The 18,715-nt window shown below is 41.4% G+C and overlaps 1 protein-coding gene across 7 annotated transcripts in view; it reads left to right on the top strand.

Annotated features, from left to right (window-relative positions):
* The window catches only part of RORA (RAR related orphan receptor A), a 741,859-nt gene that overhangs the window by 622,622 nt on the left and 100,522 nt on the right, over window positions 1-18,715 (top strand). Inside the window, exon 1 of one of the 7 annotated variants that reach the window (XM_024128822.3) lies at window positions 15,597-15,752. The exons of the other annotated variants lie outside the window; for them this stretch is intronic. Coding sequence (XP_023984590.1) covers window positions 15,722-15,752 — 31 coding nt within the window. The 5' untranslated portion in view covers window positions 15,597-15,721. Of the gene's footprint in view, window positions 1-15,596; window positions 15,753-18,715 lie in introns of those variants that run through there. 7 annotated transcript variants of the gene reach the window in all.

The raw sequence follows: 18,715 nt of genomic DNA, 5'->3' as shown, positions 1-18,715 counted from the left end.
TAGCATGTGGCAACATTTATTGAGCACTGGACTGAAAGTCAGAAGCCCGCACTCAAGTCCTAGCTCTCCCTTTCTCGATGTCCCAGGCTAAGCTGGAAAACCTCTCCAAGCTTCATTTACCCCATCTGCAAGTGGGGATATTGACTCTGCCTGCTGCCTTCCTGGGCATTGGTGAGTGGCGAATGGTAGCCTTTAAACTGTGTTCTCACTAATGAGGACAACAACAATAGTGATGAAGATAGTAATACATTTAATAGCAATTTAGAGGTAGCCATGGTGATTTTAATTGAAAAAAGCATTATTCTGGAGCCTGGACAATAGGTGGAGTGAAAGAGGCAAAAATCCAAAAGTATGGTCCAGGCAGTTCCGAGAGGTGGCTTCCCTTTCCTCCATCTAGCTTGGAGCGGAGAGAATTCATCTCGGGACCTTCGGCTCCTGCATCATAGAGTCTGTACAATGTGGATCTAGCTGGCAGGTATAGAGGCAGCAGTTTCCATGACTCCAATAAATTAACTAGTGTTCACGGATGTTTTGCAGCTGCCCTGGAAACAGGCTAGCAGTTTTGAAAAAGGTTTATTGCAGCCATGAAGAAGGGTGTTGGTGTCATGAGTGTGCATGTAAAAAGTGTACTTTTAAAAACCTATCCCTTCACCTGCCCTGAATGAAAACAATGCCAAGTTGTGCCGATGTTTTTCTTTTTTTTTTTTTTTCCCATTGAACTTATTGTACTAACTTTTCCTTCTCCAGAATTCCGGCAGGTTAAACATTATTATATAAATAACCTTTACTATTATATAAATAGCAAGTATCTTAAAATAATGATATATATTTAAACCTCAGCCCTGAACACTCATAATTCAAGTAAACATTTACAAAAACATTGTCGCTTTAAAAATTGAGGGGGTATTTGAACAGTTTTTATTTTACTGATATCTGGCTAGTAATGAAATTGAATGAAATACCGGGGTACAAAACAGTTATTCCTGCTATGGAAGCCCTTTATTTTTCCAACCGGCTTCAGAGTATTGCTTACTGAAACTGGAATAACCTAGACCCTAATTGTAAGGTCTGAAGTAATTAGGGTTATTATTTGAAGTATGTATATCAATGCCAGATTCACAAACATTATTAGAAAATGAGATATTCCATGTAAATTAATTTTCTGGAATGTATCTGTCTAAGTGCCTAAACTACTTCACTCTGTTTGGCGGTGAGGGAAGCCTTTCAAAATATATTATGTAAGTCCCTGGCTTCTTAGAGTTCATGGGCTAATCCATTCTTAATGTTTCAAAGTCATTATAAACACTAATTATGATGGTGTGTGCAGTATGCTGTAATACAGGATGTCCTCGGAGACTTTGCAGGTGTGGCTTGTTGTTTGCCCCTATGCTAAGTAGTCCCAAGCTGCTATACTTTTTGAGTTCTTATGTCTAACTTTTTATCATTTTTTATCTTTTCCTTCAGTATTTATTGTTTCTCCTTGCTCCTATGAGCAGAACTCTCTATTCCTTTCTGCTGGGCTTTTTTTTTTTTTCTAATATATTCTGTATACTGGAAAATCAGATATCAAGGTTGTCAGAACTGTCTTACATAAGAGTAAATAGTCTCTGAGCGAATGCCTGAGGGATTTGTTTAAGCTCAGACACGAACTTTAGTTATTGGAATTTTAGTGGTGTCTTTGTGGATCTTTCTTTCTGTTTTGTTTTCTTCCATGTTCCATTTCATAAGGTTTTTGAATGACAGTGCTCTAATTACAAAAAGTGTGATAGCAATTATTTTTACTACTTTGATAATAGTTCTAACTTAGTGTCACTTAGATAAACATTTGCCTCACCTGTGAATATTCTGGAACCTGCACACCTTCTACTATTCTTAATGACAATTCTTGGTGCGTCAGCATGGGTAGGATGTTTTTAACTTTATTTTTCAAATATCTCACACAGTACCTCGCCCACAGTCTGTTCTCAGAAAATATCTGGTGATTATCTGAGATTTAAAAATAATTATCATGCACAAGCTACATACAAATGAAACTTTCAAAGAACTGTACTTGTCTTTCATGTCATGTCCTGGAAAATGCTCCAGTGCTTTTGACACCTTAGTTTAAAAAAAAAAAAAAAATCAAGAAAGACCAAGTTGAGCATATCATTGAGAAATGATAGAAAAAATTGTAAAGGGGCTGAAAATAGAACTCTTCATAGATATGAATTCCAAGTACACTGCGGCTTTCCTATGGGATTATTTTGTTGATGGAAGAATTTGTAGCTCATAATTAGAAACTCATTAATTCATTCATTTGTTCCAACAATAGCATTTATTGAATGCCTTCTGGGCCCACCAGGGATGCGCAGACCTATCAGACGCAATCTCAGGAAGCAGACATTTTGGCCAGAATTTGAAGGTTGCTGTGAGTCAGAGCCCAGCGACCATATGTTAGAAGCATCTCCCCCAGTTAAAACTGACGCCTAACATGAAACTAGCCTTGATTACATTAGAACGATCCCAAGTATTTCATGTTCTGGGAAGAAATCTGGAGAAGTGGTGTCATAATGTTTTCCTGTTCCCTGACAAGTCATTCAGTAGCCCTGTCCAAGATCATTTAAAATAGCATGGAAATAATCGGAAGTGATGTCCCTCTGTGGAAAACACTTGGAGGATGCCTGTCAGCAAATAATGTTGTAAACTCTAGGTTTAATTTAGGCCTGTGGTTAGGTTCCTTATAAGAATTTATGTGTTGAAAAAATGTCATCTCAAGAAAAGTTAATATGAATCTAATTTAGGAAACAATGAAAGTTTCATATAAAATAATGATTATTAATTCTGAGGTTTTACTATCTGTTCTGCTTTATAATCAAATACACAAAGTTAACATCTCTCCCTCCCTACCATTAGCTTGCTTTGCCAGTGAATCATCATGCTTTGCATCTACTAAAGACCAACAATCTTAAATAGTGTCACTTAGTCATATCTGATCATCATAATTTTGTAAGGCAATCCTCTGTATAAATTTTGAGTGATGTAACCATTGTATTGTTTATGCAATTTCTTTTCCACAGGACCTGAGCATTTACTTTGTTAGCTTAGTTACACGCAGAAGGATTGTGATGATTTTATAGAAATTATTGATTTTTATTGCCTTGAAATCTTAAGGGAGGTAACAGATCTTTGCAAGAAAACATTTCAGGCAGAATCATGGTATGGTTATTAATTAAATTTAATTCTTTGTTTTTTCAGTAGTGTTTGAAAGAGAAAAAAATCTTGTTTCCAAAGAATACAAGCTCTGTTATTTCAGAGTGACTTTCAAACGTTCAGAAAATATTTTTGAAATGGAATACATAAATCATCAGTTGCTATGAAGATATATCCATAGTATATAGTGTACATAACCTTTGATCTTAAAGAGTGTGGCTTGATGGAGTGCCAAAACTTCTAAAGTGAAAAATTATCTTAACTATTGGAGTCCCCTGAGTTCATAAGACCAAATACATGAAGAGTTGGTAGTATGTGGATAGCTAAATATACTTGCTGTTCATAGTGTTCATCAGTATATTTTATACTGCTCATATACTTATAAAAGTCTAGTCGTGGTTCATAAACCATTCCAATCCAATGACCAGGATATCAACAGATACTAATGTTTTCAGGTTTATTGTCTGACTTTGAAGGCTTAAATTTTTTTTTTTTGAAATATGGGCATTCTTTTTCCAATTTTACAGGTGAGAAAACTGAGGCTCAAGGAGTATAAGTAACTTGTCACCAGTTACACAACCACTAGGTATTAAAACTGGGATGGTAAGACAAATTTTCCAACCCCAATTCTAGTGCTCTTTCCACCATACATGCTGCTTTCAAAGAAGCATTCGTTTATTCAACAAATATTTCTCCAACGTGTAGTGTATACCAGGCAGTGTGCTCAGCCTTCATGTTACAAGAGGTACAAAGGCGAATCCCTGCCTCTTAGAGTGTAAAGTCCAGTGAAGAAGACGGAAAAGAGAGCAAATGATTACAAAAAACAAAAACAAAACAGTGTGAAGAATCAGGTTTACAGAAAGGGAAGCACAGGATGCCAATGGGAGCCCAAAGCTCATCTGATGGAGGCTAGCAGTTTGGACAAGACATCCTCAAGCCTGTGACATTTAAACTGAAACTGTAGGATGGCAAGATAGATAGATAGATAGATAGATAGATAGATAGATAGATAGATAGATAGATAGATAGTAGAGTTGATTCACATTATTGGCAAATTCTGTATTTGCATTACCTACTCACCAAAATTTATTTATAACCCCCAAATCAATACTTGCTGCCATTAACATTACTCAGCCATGAAAAGAATGAAATAATGCCATTTGCAGCAACATGAATGGACCTAGAGAATATTATACTTAGTGAAGTAAGTCAGGCAAAGACAAATACTTTATGATATCACTTATATGTGGAATCTAAATAAAACAAATGAAACTATATACAAAACATAAACAGACTCACAGACATAGTAAACAAACTTTCCCAAAGGGAAATGGGAGGGGGGTATTAGGAGTATGGGATTAACAGAAACTACTATACATAAAATAGGTAAGCAACAAGTTTTTACTGTATAGCACAGGGAACTATATTCAAGACCTTGTAATAATCTATAATGGAAAAATAATCCGAAATAATATATAACTGAATTACTTTGCTATACACCTGAAACTGACACAATATTGTAAATCAACTAAAATGTAAATCGATTGTACTTCAACTATAAAAAAAAATTACTGGCTGCCTTTCTCACACTTAGGCAAGCGCAAAGCATCCTGACACACATGTTCCCAGCTGAGGTTGGTTGAGGCAACGTTCTGCCTTCTTGTATCAGCTCTCATACTGTAAACAAGTGTCCTTTTCCCAGTCTATTTAGTGCCACATTTTTCTAATTTGTGTGCTTTTTGTTGGTTATATTGCTGTTTAAAGTAGCCCCCAAGCATAGTGCTAAAGTGCTGGCTAGTGTCCCTAAGTGTGATGTGCCTTACAGAGAAAATACGTGTAAGATAAGCTTTGTTCATTGCTGTTGGCTGTCGGTTCAGTGTTTTGTTTGTTTGTTTGTTTGTTTGGTTTTGGCTGCATTGGGTCTTCGTTCCCATTACTAGATATTTACCCAAGTAAAATAAAAACTTATGTTCACACAAAAAACCTGTACTTGAATGTTCATAGCCACTTGGTTCGTGAGTGCTGAGGATTGGAAACAAACTAAATGTCCTTCAATCAGGGAATGAGTAAACTGCAGACTGGAATACTTCTGAACTATAGAAAGTAACAAATTATTGATTTGCTCTTGGAGTGTATCTGAAATGCATTGTGCTAAGTAAAGAAACCAGAGTCAAAGGGCTACATTAATATATTTTTCCATTTAAATGATATTCTTTTTTTTAAATTAATTTATTTAATTTATTTATTTTTGGCTGCACTGGGGCTTCATTGCTGTGCGCGGGCTTTCTCTAGTTGCGGCGAGCAGGGGCTGCTCTTCGTTGCGGTGCGTGGTCTTCTCATTGCGGTGGCTTCTCTTGTTGTGGAGCACGGGCTCTAGGCACGCGGGCTTCAGTAGTTGTGGCTCACGGGCTCAGTAGTTGTGGCTCTAGAGCACAGGCTCAGTAGCTGTGGCGCACGGGCTTACTTGCTCCACGGCATGTGGGATCTTCCCGGACCAGGGATCGAACCCGTGGCCCCTGCATTGGCAGGCGGATTCTTAACCACTGCGCCACCAGGGAAGCCCCTAAATGATATTCTTTAAAGGCTAAACTATAGGGATAGAAGAGACAGATCTGTGGTTGCCAGGGTTTGGAGAAGGCGAATAAGTTGGCTACAGAAGGACACAAAAGAATTTGGGAGGAGAGGGAGATGGAACTCTTTTATATCTTGATTGTGTTGGTCATTATGAAATTAAAAACCTTTGTCAAAATTCGTAGAACTGTTCACTAAGAAGAGTGAGTTTTACTGTATGTAAATTATAGTTTGATAAGAAATGAAAAAAAAACTGAGGTCTGAAGGATGAATCAAAATACAATTCCTCTAGTTTGCCACAGAACATCAGAAAATACTATTAAAACATATTTTATTACAGTTCTCATTGATAAAACACTGTTAGTGTAAAATAAACGCTATGTAGTAATTTATGTTACACCATAATTGAGCAGTGGATACAATGAACATAAAAAACATGTTTTATTTTCTGCTGTTTTGTAGTGGTTAAATTTAATGTGATTCTTACTGGTTTACAGGAAGTATTTTCTTACTGGTTTTTGACAAGCGGTGAAATCTGCAAACTATACTATGACTCTAATATTCACTATATGCATTACTCATAAGAGAACAAAACTTTCCTTTGACTTGAATTACCCAGTGAAATGGCATATCGTCCCTGGGATAATAGAAAAAATACGAAAAGAGAAAAAATATAATATCACTTATCTTGCTTATATATGATTATTTAATGATAGGCAACTCTCAGACATGGACGGTTTAGCTGCTCACATCCTTGGAAGCAGGAAGACCTACCACATGACCTCTCTGAGTGTCTCGCAATTCTGATATGTCCTTTTAAAAATTTTTTCTTGGGCTTCCCTGGTGGCGCAGTGGTTGAGAGTCCGCCTGCCGATGCAGGGGACACGGGTTCGTGCCCCGGTCCGGGAGGATCCCACATGCCACGGAGCGGCTGGGCCCATGAGCCATGGCCGCTGGGCCTGCGGGTCCAGAGCCTGTGCTCCGCAACGGAAGAGGCCACAGCAGTGAGAGGCCCGCGTACTGCAAAAAAAAAAAAAAAATTTTTCTTGTTTATCATGGCTCTGCCACATTATCTCTGTTATATTTCAAGGAGCAAAGATGTGGTAAAGTAAAAATAATTACTTTATATTTTACTTAAGATGTGTTGTCAAAACATCTTGAGGCTATGTATGTACTATGTCTTTGTATAAATAACGAGGCCATGCATGACTATAGTCACTTAGAAAATGTAGACAATGATTTATTCAAAGTGTATTGAAAATTAAGTAGCTCTGCTTATTATACTATGGAAGCCATTTATTGGGTGATTAAAATAGGTGAAAGAAATGCTATATTATATGACATGGTACAAAAACTATTTATGAAAAGAGCAGCCGTGATACAATTTGGAAAAGTAAAAACAGTAACTATCTCTATCTTGTGCTTTTCCTGTAGAAGAGGATGAAGTATAAAATTATTATTTTTTGTGTTTCTAACAGATTTGTTACTTTGTTTGGAGTCTTTTAGAAACACCAGCTTTGGCTTTTGTAAGTTGTTAGTTTCCTTCTATTCCTATGTCACATTCTATTGCCAGTATTTAGAGTTGTTTATTCCAGAAGTGCAAAGAATTCCCCTCAAGAGTTAATGTGTAGCAAGTGTTTATTAAATGGACAAATGACAACATTGTTTTCAAACAGGATAATTACGATGGTGTACAGTATGTTTCTTCATTAGTAAGTAATTAAATAATTTACTAAATTGTGCAATAATTCATAATGACACATGCTAACCCCGCTCAATTATGAGAGCTAGTGATAAAAGAATTTCTTTCACGCATGCCTAAATTTTATTAGAGTAGTCAACTTTGATTCCTGAAGAAGTCAGCTTGCCTTTTTCAAAATACTGAGTAGTGCACAATTCAAGGAAAATTCAGAAAATGTTTGAGAGTCATAACATAGTTGTTAAGAGTGCATACCCTAGATTCAGATCACCTGGGTTTTCCTTATGGTTCCTGTGTTCTTGGACAAGTTACTTAATTTATCTGTGCGTCAGTTTCCTCACCTACAAAAGAGAGTTTTGAGTGAATTCAGTGTTAAAAAGCACCTGCCACAGAGTAAGTTCCAAGGAATTGTGAAGCAATAGGTGAGGTAAAAGCAAGAACAGCAGCAGTGTGATATAAGTATTGGAAAGCCATTTTGATTTCAGAAAATCATCTTTGTGGAACACAAGGTTTAACTGGAATACTCAAAATCTCATGTGAATTTTGCAGCCTCTGAATGGAATGCCTAATTTAATGAACCTCCATCTTACAAAATGTAGGAATCGTTTTTTTAATTCAAGAGAAAAGTATTGATTTTTTAATGTGAATCTAATATATTTAGAAGAAATTACCATTTTTTATGAAAACAGAAAGACACACCCAAGTCTGTTCTTGTTTCAGTCCTCACAGCATACTTCCTCAGTGCAGGACTGGACATAAATAATAAATGTACTTCTGAGGGCAGAGAATAGAATTCTGACCCAACATTGTCAGCCCAGTGAATTCCATCCTATGAGCTGGAGCTTAAATGTGAGCCTCAAAACCATTATTGACGTGTGGCACAACTGTCTGAAATGTCAATAGTTATAAAATGAGTATTTCATAATGCATAATAATTGATTACTTTGCTTGACTGAACAGAAGCGTATTTTCTCTGCGAAAGCAAAATAATGCCGACATTTTCTCCTGGGACGCTCCTAGCTGCAAGACTCGGATTTCCCAGTGAAGCCCACGTTACACTGTGGTCCTTGATCATGCGTGACAAAAATAGGGAAAACCATCTGTAACTGCTTATCTTCTCCCCATTATTTGAAAATATATATTTTAAGAGTTCTTAAAAAAATAACATATCACCTCTATATGAAGCATCTGTATTAATAGAACTGTCTCAGATCATTTTCAGAACTGAAATGGATGAGATACGAAATCAAATAACATTCAATTTACCTAGTTCCTCTTAAAATGTTCTGCTTAGCTTTTCACTCTTATGAAATAACACCCATTTCCAGTTTTATTCTTCCTGGGTGTGCTGTGATGTGGAACTCTTTTGCTCTATGTGTTTTATTAAGTGTAATTTAACTTTATGACTATCAAACCAACTATTAATCCTTAGAATAAGAGTATGAAATAGGCAAGCGGCAAAGAGATTTACTTTCTAAAGCACAGTTCCCTTCTTCTGCCCTCAATTCTTTTTTCAAAACTCATTCTCTGACTGTGTACACTTTGCAAAGCTCTGTACTGGGCACTTCGAAGGAAAGTGAAAGAAATAGCTACAACCTATATTCTGAGCTTTCTCCCCTTCTTATCTATATGTACTTCATGATACTCTAAACCATCACTACTAGTTGTTTCTTAAGTTAAAAATGCATTTTCTATCTCTGTTCTTTTACCTGTGTTCTGCCCTCCTTCTAAGATGTCCTTTTGCTCTTTATTCCTTTTTCTATCCACTAAAATTTGACTTGTCTTTCAAGGTCTAGTTCAAGTGGTGCCTCCTCCATGAAGTCCTTCCACTCATAAGGTATAAGATTAACCCTGCACAGAGTAACCTCTCTTACTCTTGGCTCACATAGCACCTTACTTAGAGTATGTGTCACACATTCTGCCTTACATTATAAGCTTTGAATTCATTTTCCTACTAGATTGCAAGCTCCTTGAGGGAAGGTCTGACATCTTACTCTTTTTCCTTTCCTCTCCATGTCCCAGCACAGTGTAATGCACAGATGTTTATCATTGTTAATTGGATGGGAACTTGCATTCTGACAGGAAACAAGACATAAAAAAGCCTGCACTCTTATAGAAAATAATACATTTTAAAAAGAGGCCCCTTATGCCAAGGGGTAATTTAATATTTATTCATCTTTGTATTCCCAGTACCTAGCAGGTACTTAATAAATGCTTGCTACACACACACACACACACACACACACACATACTTCAAAATTGTAGAAAGTTTATCAAAAGTGTGTGCTGATAATCATGTCAACATATCTTTATTAAGGTCAATAATTTTTGCCAGGCACAGGATCTGCATGTATAACAATGTGGGAATGGTGATGGTATTTCCACTTGTAAGTCTACTAAGAGATAATCGCTGTGTCCTTTCTTTAAATTGTTTCATTTAATCCTCCCAGTGTGCCTACAAGGTTCTACTATCCTTCTTTCACATATGAGGAAACAAAGATTTGCTCAAGATCATTCAGCTAGTGAGTAGGATGAAGGTTGGTTTGGAGCCCAGTTTTGTCTAATGCCAGAGCTCACGGTACTCTACTGTGGGGTTCAGTGAAACAAGGAAGGCTCCTTGGAGAAGGAAGTGGACATGGTGCCCCAAAGAGGAAGGGATGAAGGTGTTTCTGAGAAGGGGCTGGGACATGGTCCTGAAAGTAGTCACGGGATGTTTGAGTTGCAGGAACCCTTTGAGGTCTGTTCCCATGTCTTCATTCTACAGGTCAGGGGCCTGACGGCCTGAGACGGGAAATAACTTGCCCAAGGTGACATAGAACGGTAGTGACAAGTGTGAAATTTGAACCCGGGGCTCCAGGTTCTAAGTTCACTTCTGCTACCCATATTCCTTTAACTTAAGAAAGAAAAGAAAAGAAAAGAAAAGAAACATCATTTCCTACGCTTTTTACAACAGCCAAGACACAGAAACAACCTAAATGTCCATCAACAGATGAATGGATAAGGAAGATGTGGTGTACATATATATGATGGACTATTACTCAGCCATAAAAAAGAATGAAATAATGTCATTTGCAGCAACATGGATGGACCTAGACATTATCATACTAAGTGAAGTAAGTCAGACAGAGAAAGACAAATATACGATATCACTTACATGTGGAATCTAAAATATGAAACAAATAAACTTATCTACAAAATAGAAGCAGACACAGATAGAGAACAGATTCGCAGTTGCCAAGGGGCAAAGGGGTGGAGGAGGGAAGGATTGGGAGTTTGGGATTAGCAGATGCAAATTATTATACACAGAATAGATAAACAACAAGGCCTTACTTTATAGCACAGGGAACTATATTCAATATCCTGTAATAAACCATAGTGGAAAAGAATATGAAAAAGAATATATATTGTGTATCTCTCTCTATATATATACATATATATATGACTGAATCACTTTGCTGTACGGCAGAGATTAACACATTGTAAATCAACTATACTTCAATAAAATAAATAAACATCATTTCCTGAATGCCTGTTCCACTGCCAGCTGTAGGAGTGGGGTGAGGACATCTCATGGGAACACCAAGGAGGGCAGCTCCTCTGGCCTCTGAGGTGAGTCTCCTTCCTTGCCGCCTTGGCAGGTGTGTGTGTAGTGAGGCACCTCCCACCTACCTATTCTATGGGGGTTGCTTGGGTCTGAATGCCTGTGAACTTTACCCTTTCCCTCCTTGTGATGGTTACAAAACATCTGCCAGTTCTTGAATTTCCTAATAGATGTATGAGATATGTGGTTCCAGAAACTCAGAATCCCTTCACCATTGTCTCAATGCAGCCAAATCTTTCACCTCTAACATCCCATTACACTAACAGCCACACTAATGATTTGCAGCCATCTATCAACTGTGAGGGGTGAAGTGCTGTACAAACATCTTTTCAATGGGTGACCGACCAGACACTGCCTTTCTTTAGGAAACTTCAGACTCAGGGAACTGACTTCTATATAGAGTTTTCAGAGCCAAGGTCAGCTGATTAGGGAGCTTCTCAAGATCAGAGCTATTGTCTTGTGCTTGTTTGATTCTCCAGTATAGGGCCAGGAGCATAATAAGTATTCAGTAAATGTGCTTGGTAATGTGAAATATGTATGTGTGTGTGAGTGTGTGTAAAATTGAAGATGTCTCTTGCTATCAAAATATCATTCATTTCACTATATTTCATGGACTATGTATGTGCATACATACATGTACATTTAAATCTGGCATCTATATTTGCTTTAAAATCATGAATAAAACAGGTTATAGTAATCTGTTCATCCCCTCCCCCTTAACACACATAAATAGGGGGACCCCTCTGTCCCCTTGGTTTTACCAATATTATTCCATTTATAAATGTTTCTTTATGAGACATGGGCTCCTTCCAGACTCCAAACTAAGCAAGGCTGTGATCTACTGTAGGCAAGTTTGTGTCTACTCTGGAGCTGCCTAAGTAGTCTTGCTCTAAGATAAGAACTCTCTAAGTCTGACCCTGTTTGGTCTGTAGGAGACCCGGTCCCCTGGCTTTATGTCGGCCTGAAAGGCCCAACTCCTACAGATCACAATGCCATGGAGGCTAAGGATTCAGCTGAATCAAGCTGCCTAGGACCACATTAACCTTTCACTGATCCCTTTCTTGTTCAGCTAGGAAGAAGTTAGTTGAATTAGCAAGCTGCCACACACTGGAAAAAGAGAATCAGGGCCCAGGCGAGACAGAACCTCAGAGCCCAAATGCTTCCTCTCACGTGCATCAGCCAACTTTGAAAACATCTTTGTACTGCGAGCCACTTGCCGATTCTGGAAAAGTTTGTCAACCCATCGTTTTGCCATGCTCCCCGATAGCACTCAGTGTGTGAGTCGGTGTGGTATACCGTGAGGTCAGATTCCGTGTGGTAGAAAACCAAATGTACTTTCCTAAAGTCAAGGATCATTTCTTTATTTAACCTCTGAAAGTGGGAAGATAGACACAAATTTACTGATTATACTACAGTCTAGACCCCTGCAGAAATCCAGCAGGCTTTTCTCATAGGCATTTTGGAACAACCTGACATCGGTCATGTCCCTCCAATTCCTTGCTAAGTAACAGATCCAGTGTGAAACCCAGTACATAGGGACACCATGTGGGGCTTTCTCTAGAGGACTCTGAGTTGAATTACATGTGTTTTAAGTATGCAGTGTGTGCATTCTTTTTCTGAGATTAGCCAACAGAAATATTTGACTTGAGAATGCATGTATGATATAATCCCATTCATGGTAAAGAGTTCCCATCCTGTTTAATTATCTTCATGTAAGCAATATTCTATTTATGGTTTTTTTTTTTCAGAACAGTTGGTAAAAATTTTTCAAATGGAAAAAGTATACTGCTTAACACTGTTTTCCCCCCATAGCAGGCACTCCAGGAGTGTGTATTTAATGGAATCCAAATAATTATTCCTGCATTTTAATATTTAGCTGGTAAAATTTTGCACTGAAATGTGCATCTTTTTTGGCTCCAGTTTAGCAGTATTGAGGGGAAATACAGATCCTTTCATTCCTGACTGGTTTACTTGGTTGAGGACGTATAACTGTAGAAAAGTTGTATTTCAAGAGGTTTTAAAAAACCTCTCGTTTTTACTTTTGAAGTTTCATGAGAGCTTTGTGTTAATATAAAGAACACTAATATACCCTGGGTTAAAAGCTGTGTTGAAAATAAAAGAATACATTTATTAGAGGCATGTATTACAAATAGCATCTAGCCACACAGGAAGGTTACGACTTAATATCTGAAATTCTGTTGCTCATTAGTTGCAGGGTGAGAATGAAATACATTTCTAAAGGGCAAGGTCAATATTACATTATCCTGGAAATGTCTTTGTTGAATAAATTTGTAAATATTTCAAATAAGTATTGTGAGAATATTTTTCTATTGGGGACATATCTGTAGGGTGAATAATTCTTCTTGTAATTGCAGGAGCACATGTCATGTTACATGTCATTCCCGATTACCGATTTCATTTGAAATGGTCTGGAAATAAATACCAATTACTAGTAAAGTAAGACTATTTACCTTGGAGTCAGCTGTCTGACAGGCAGACCAAATGGATTTGGTCATTTTCAAAGCATTATTTTCTAAAGCAGCATGCTGTTTTAAAGTAACACTGAATTTTCAGAGTGGTATATCTAGATTCGTTTGCAGCGAGTATGGACGAACACCCCTATGAGCACGCACTCTCTGATATTTTTCCATCCTTTAACAATACAAAGGAAAGAAAATCGTATCCAGGACCTACCAATAGGACAGCTTGGCATTACCCATCCTTGTTAAAGTCGTTAGGATGAGGGAAATCAAGAACCAAATATGAAGGATAGTGTCAGTGTAACTGAGGGGTGTTGCCTCACTGGGAGATGCAGTTGCATCATGGGAATGTGGTGTGACTTAATTTCATCATTATAAACATCACAGTGGGTATGGATGATTCATTTGAAACCCTTGTCCACTTCGCTCTGGCTGCGCAGCTGAGTTAACATGGGTAGATCTTGACTCCACGCTTTTAGGATTTCTTATTTTTGTGGTTTTATTTGGGAAAAACTCTAAAGAAAAAAACTGTGTTAGGATGACTTTAGTTGAAATCAAACTTTTATAAAGCTGCAGCTTGATTTAATGTACAATGAATTTTTTTTTGACCTTCTATATCAGAGCGCTCTGTAAATTTTGCCTTGAAGGGGGATGAGGGGGTGGGAGTGTATGAATCCTAGTTTTTCCAGTGCTGATTGTCTGCATGTGTTTTAAATTATGGCCCTACTCAGAGTCAAGGACAACTCAGTTATACGGGAAAAAATGTTAGGACTCTCCTTGTTTAACTACCATGAATGCAACAACTAATAACCATCTAATATTTGAGTTGTAAATGGAGACACAGACCATCAGAAAAGAAAGCAGAGCTGCAATTGTGTGAAGGAACTGGAGTAGGTAACAAACTTGGCTTTTGATAATTTTTTCTGCTACACTCAACACTGTTGACAAGCCTGCTGAAATTTTAAATAACACAGACTATGGGTATGTAGCATCTGAAATTCATAGTAAAGAGATTCATCTGATAATAATATCATGATTTAAGTTTCCATAAGACCAGTAAAAAGGATTAAGTTTGGAAGGAATTAGGTCTTAGCTGCAAGTTAAAATTCACAAAGTTGACCTTTAGAGGTTGTTTGCATTTTTGTTGCTGTTGGTGTTTTGTTTTTTGTTTTTCCTGTCCAAAGTGCCACAACATCTCATTTTTAGGGTATGAAAACTAGAACTTTTTCCACTTGTACACTTGTAGATGGGTTCTCTGGAGAGAATGGTGGCTATGGAAGAGCCTGGGAAATTAGTGGCTCAAATCGGCTAGCGACGAGTTCATTTAGGCGATTCACACAGTTTTCTGCTCTCCTTCCAGGTATCAGTGGTCCTGGGAGAAGGGAGAGGTGTAAACCAGGACCTTAGGTGTCGGTGTGATGAGAAATATCATCGTCTGGGTGGGCGGAGTTCCCCCTTCCCAGGCCGAGCCTCCCAGGCTCTTACTGAGGACGCGCTTACTCCGCTCCCCGAGCAGTCCGGATGACTGCGTTCTCCACGGCCCCCGGAGGGGGCTCTACCTTCCGAATAAAGCTGGGGCGATCTGGGAAATTGGAAGTGAGGGTGACTACAACACCACCACCCCCGCCAGACCGAACAAACCCCTCTTTTCCGCCAACGAGTTGGCACAGTTATCACCCCTGGGAGATCAGGAAAGTAGCGTCGGGTTGCGCCCCTCTAGCCCAAGGGGTGCGGGAGAAAGTAGACGCGCGATCTTCCGGGCGCTGCACGCAGAAAGCGCCCGGGCGGCCACAGGTGCCCAGGGAGGAGAGCAGAAGGCCGGGGGCCCGGGTGCGGGCCGGGGGCGCGGGAGGGCAGCGCCAGCGCGGGTGCGCCCGGGAGCCGCCACCACTCACCTGCCCGGGGGGCGGGGCGGGGCGGGGCGAGGCGCTGGGGCGCCCCCGCCTCCCGCCGCCCGCCTCCCGCCCGGGGAGGAAGCGGAGGGGCGCGGTGTAAACAGAGCGGCGGCCGTGATGTCAGCCGGTCACATGGAGCCTCTTATGGCTCGGGATGGCTCTCGGCGGACGGGCAGCTGCGGCAGCTGCTGCTGTGGCTCAGGCGGCGGCGGCGCGGCGGCGGCGGCAGAGGGGGCTCCGGGGTCGGACCATCCGCTCTCCCTGCGCTCTCCGCACCGCGGCTTAAATGATGTATTTTGTGATCGCAGCGATGAAAGGTGAGCCCGGGCGCCCCGCCGGGGCCGGGTGGGCTGGCTGCTCCGGGGGGCGGGGAGGCGGGCGCGCAGGGGGAGGGGTGGGCGCGCCTGCCCGAGCGCACGTACTGCCCGGGGCTGGGCGCTGGAGCCCCGCCAGGGCTTTTTGGGCCCCTGCAGGGCGCCCCCTGAGCCCGGCCGCGGGATCTGCCTGCCTCCTGTCGGGGGCAAAGGCGCAGGGGCTGCACCCCCCTCTTCTGTCCCCTCCGGCTCCTGTCAGTCGCCCGGGTCCGCCTGGCACCCGGCGGGGCTCCCGGAAGAAAGTTTGCTGGGAGTCGCCGCGCTTCTGGCAGGGAGGGGAGGGTCTGAGGAGCTCGGAGGAAGCCAAGGGGCTCCCGCGACGGGTCCCCAGGGCCCGCACCCCGGACAGCTCCGGCCTACGTAGGGAAGGCGCCGCGGCCGGGCCGGGCCGAGCGTGCGCCCGGGCGCGGTGTCATCCCTGGGGACTGGTCAGCGCCCCGGGCCTTGCACCCTCCCCCCCGCCCGCCTCCGCCGCCCGGCGGCCCCGAGCGCCAGGGCGGCCGCCTGCAGGGGTAGTGCGGCCGGTTCGCGTTGCGTGCCCGCCGCGGCCGCTTCCGAAAGCGCGCAGGCCCGAACGAGACGGGCTTCTGGAGCTTGCCAAGACTCCCTGGGCGGCCGCCGCAGCGCACCCTCACTTGATACTTTGGGTTGTGGATGGAGGTGGGGAGGCAACTTCTCCCCCCCACAGGATTCGCGGGCAGTGGTGGAGGTTAGACGGCGGCGAGGGCCGGCGGGCGCGGGTTAGTCGCGGCCAGACCTCCACGCCCGGCCTTCCGCCCTGATCCGAAGTCCTTTGCCGGGCTGGTGGCGGGATGGCAGCGGGGACTGGTTGCAGAGAGGACTGGCTTCAGGTCTTCTCAGGTGAGGAGGAAAGAAACCATGGCAAGTCCGGGAAATTTCTAATTGGAAAACCAAAGTTTGGAGGTGCGCAGGAACTCGCCTGCGCGGTCCGGACAAGCCGAGACACGCAAACAGCCCGAGAGAAAACTCAGCCCGCAGCCCTCCGCCGGCTCGTGCGCCAGCAGGTTCTTCGGAGCCGATAATCTGCCCGCAGACCCGGCCGCTGGGAGTGGGGATTTAGAGCCCCATCTGTTTGCGGCGGACAGGGCTCCCCTCATGCGCAGCAGTTTTGCAGACCCAGACTGTCCTGCGGGTCCTGCCCATCCGTGCGGGCGCGGGGCGCTCGTTAAACGTTTGCTAAGGTTGAGGTTTTGTTGCAATCCTAGACGAAGGACACCAGTTCGGTATCTGCACTGGGTTTACTTTCGGATCACCGAGCTTTGCCTTTCTTCACTAGAGATTGGGTGGCATCTCTTTTATTAATTATTAACAGGCCGAAACGTACTGGACGCTAAGATGAGCTGCTTGAGATGAAATCTTTCTATACGACGTGCCCAGAGCAAATTTTTGTCTTTTCCCCGGTGGCTTGCGAGAAATGAAATTTAATCATTTATAGAATATGCAACAGATAAAGGAAAGGGTAGGAGACCTCCACGTTCTTAAGCACTTAACTTTTTTTTTCTTCCCAAAATGATTTTAAGATTTTCTTACCGACTTCTTATGTAGACGAAACGTATGCTCCTCCCCTCCCCCTCAAAAAAACTTTTACGCTATTTCCAGCGGTTCATTAATCCTGTAAGAGTAAAACGATTCATATAGCCTTTGTAGTTAAGACATTTTCTTCCGTTTTTTTTTCTTTAAGGCGTGAAATAGATTTGGGGAGGTGTCAGTGTTAGTCCTTATCTATTTTATTTAGTATGATTGGTGTTGATTGGGGAAGGGTGAGAAGCTGATACTATTTCTCCTAATGAGCAGTAACCACCAAACAATAAGGAAAGTGTGTTTGAATGTTTAACTTAATTTTGATGTTTCTGAGTACATAGGCTTTTGCTTTTGTAGTTCTAGCACAAAATGAAGTTGCATACTATCCCTTAGTGATATAATCATGGGAATCACACCACCACTATATCCCCCCAAAGCTCTAGCCCACACATTTGTCTTGGAGTGACCTCTGGCTGCCAGAAGATAATAGATGCATAGTATTGTGCTTTGCGAAAAGTAGCTCAGATGTTCTGGCAATTCAGTTTTTCTATAAGCTCAGCTGCGGGGGGGCGGGGGGGGGAGGTGTAGAAATAAAATGCATCTAGACAATTAGAATATTTCATTCCCAATATCATAATATCCTGTATCTTAATGGGATTATCTTGCTTTGGAGCATATTTAAACTGAAGAAAAATAGTTTGTGGGAAAATAAGGACCGCTGTAAATGTTTCCGTATCAGATTTAAGGGGAAAAAAAGCTGGCCCAGAGTCATATTAAATACTTCCCTACCGCCTCTCAGTTTTAATAGTTAAATTGGTCCCATATGTAAGAGAGTTTGTGTAATTAGGTTTTTTATACAAAACAGAAACACTCTTTACAGTATAGTTTTTTGGTATGTGTATGCATGTGGTCGGGGGAGGAGAGAACAAGCCACCATAAAAGAGAAACATTCTCTTTGTTGGCTGATTTACTGATGTTTTTAAAACATCATTAAAGCAGGCCTTTTGAACTCACCAAAGAAGAAAATCCTTCCTCTGCATTAGTTGTCAAATAAGCTTAGGCTTAAAGTGGGCTCATGCTTAGAAGTAATAAATCTTCATTTGAGCAACGCTAGTCTCATCCTTCAGTTTTGTTTTTGTTTAATTAACAACAGAATTCCAGTACCATTTGGATTGCTTCTTGAGCAAATGGAGAGAGCCAGAGATAACATTTATAATCAGGGGAGCACTTGTTTAGGCGCATCATAAAAGTGCTTTGGCCAAATGTCAGGCAGCAGCCAGTGCTGAAGGGAAATGCGAGGGCTTCATCAGTTTTAGTAGATTATACCCCCTTTGCTTCCTAGGAGTGGAGCACTCAGGCTGCGT

Source organism: Physeter macrocephalus, chromosome 11, assembly GCF_002837175.3.
Source record: "Physeter macrocephalus isolate SW-GA chromosome 11, ASM283717v5, whole genome shotgun sequence".
NCBI classification, from domain to species: Eukaryota; Metazoa; Chordata; class Mammalia; order Artiodactyla; family Physeteridae; genus Physeter; species Physeter macrocephalus.
The sequence above is the reverse complement of the archived record's forward strand: the minus strand, read 5'-3'. Positions and strand labels throughout refer to the sequence as shown.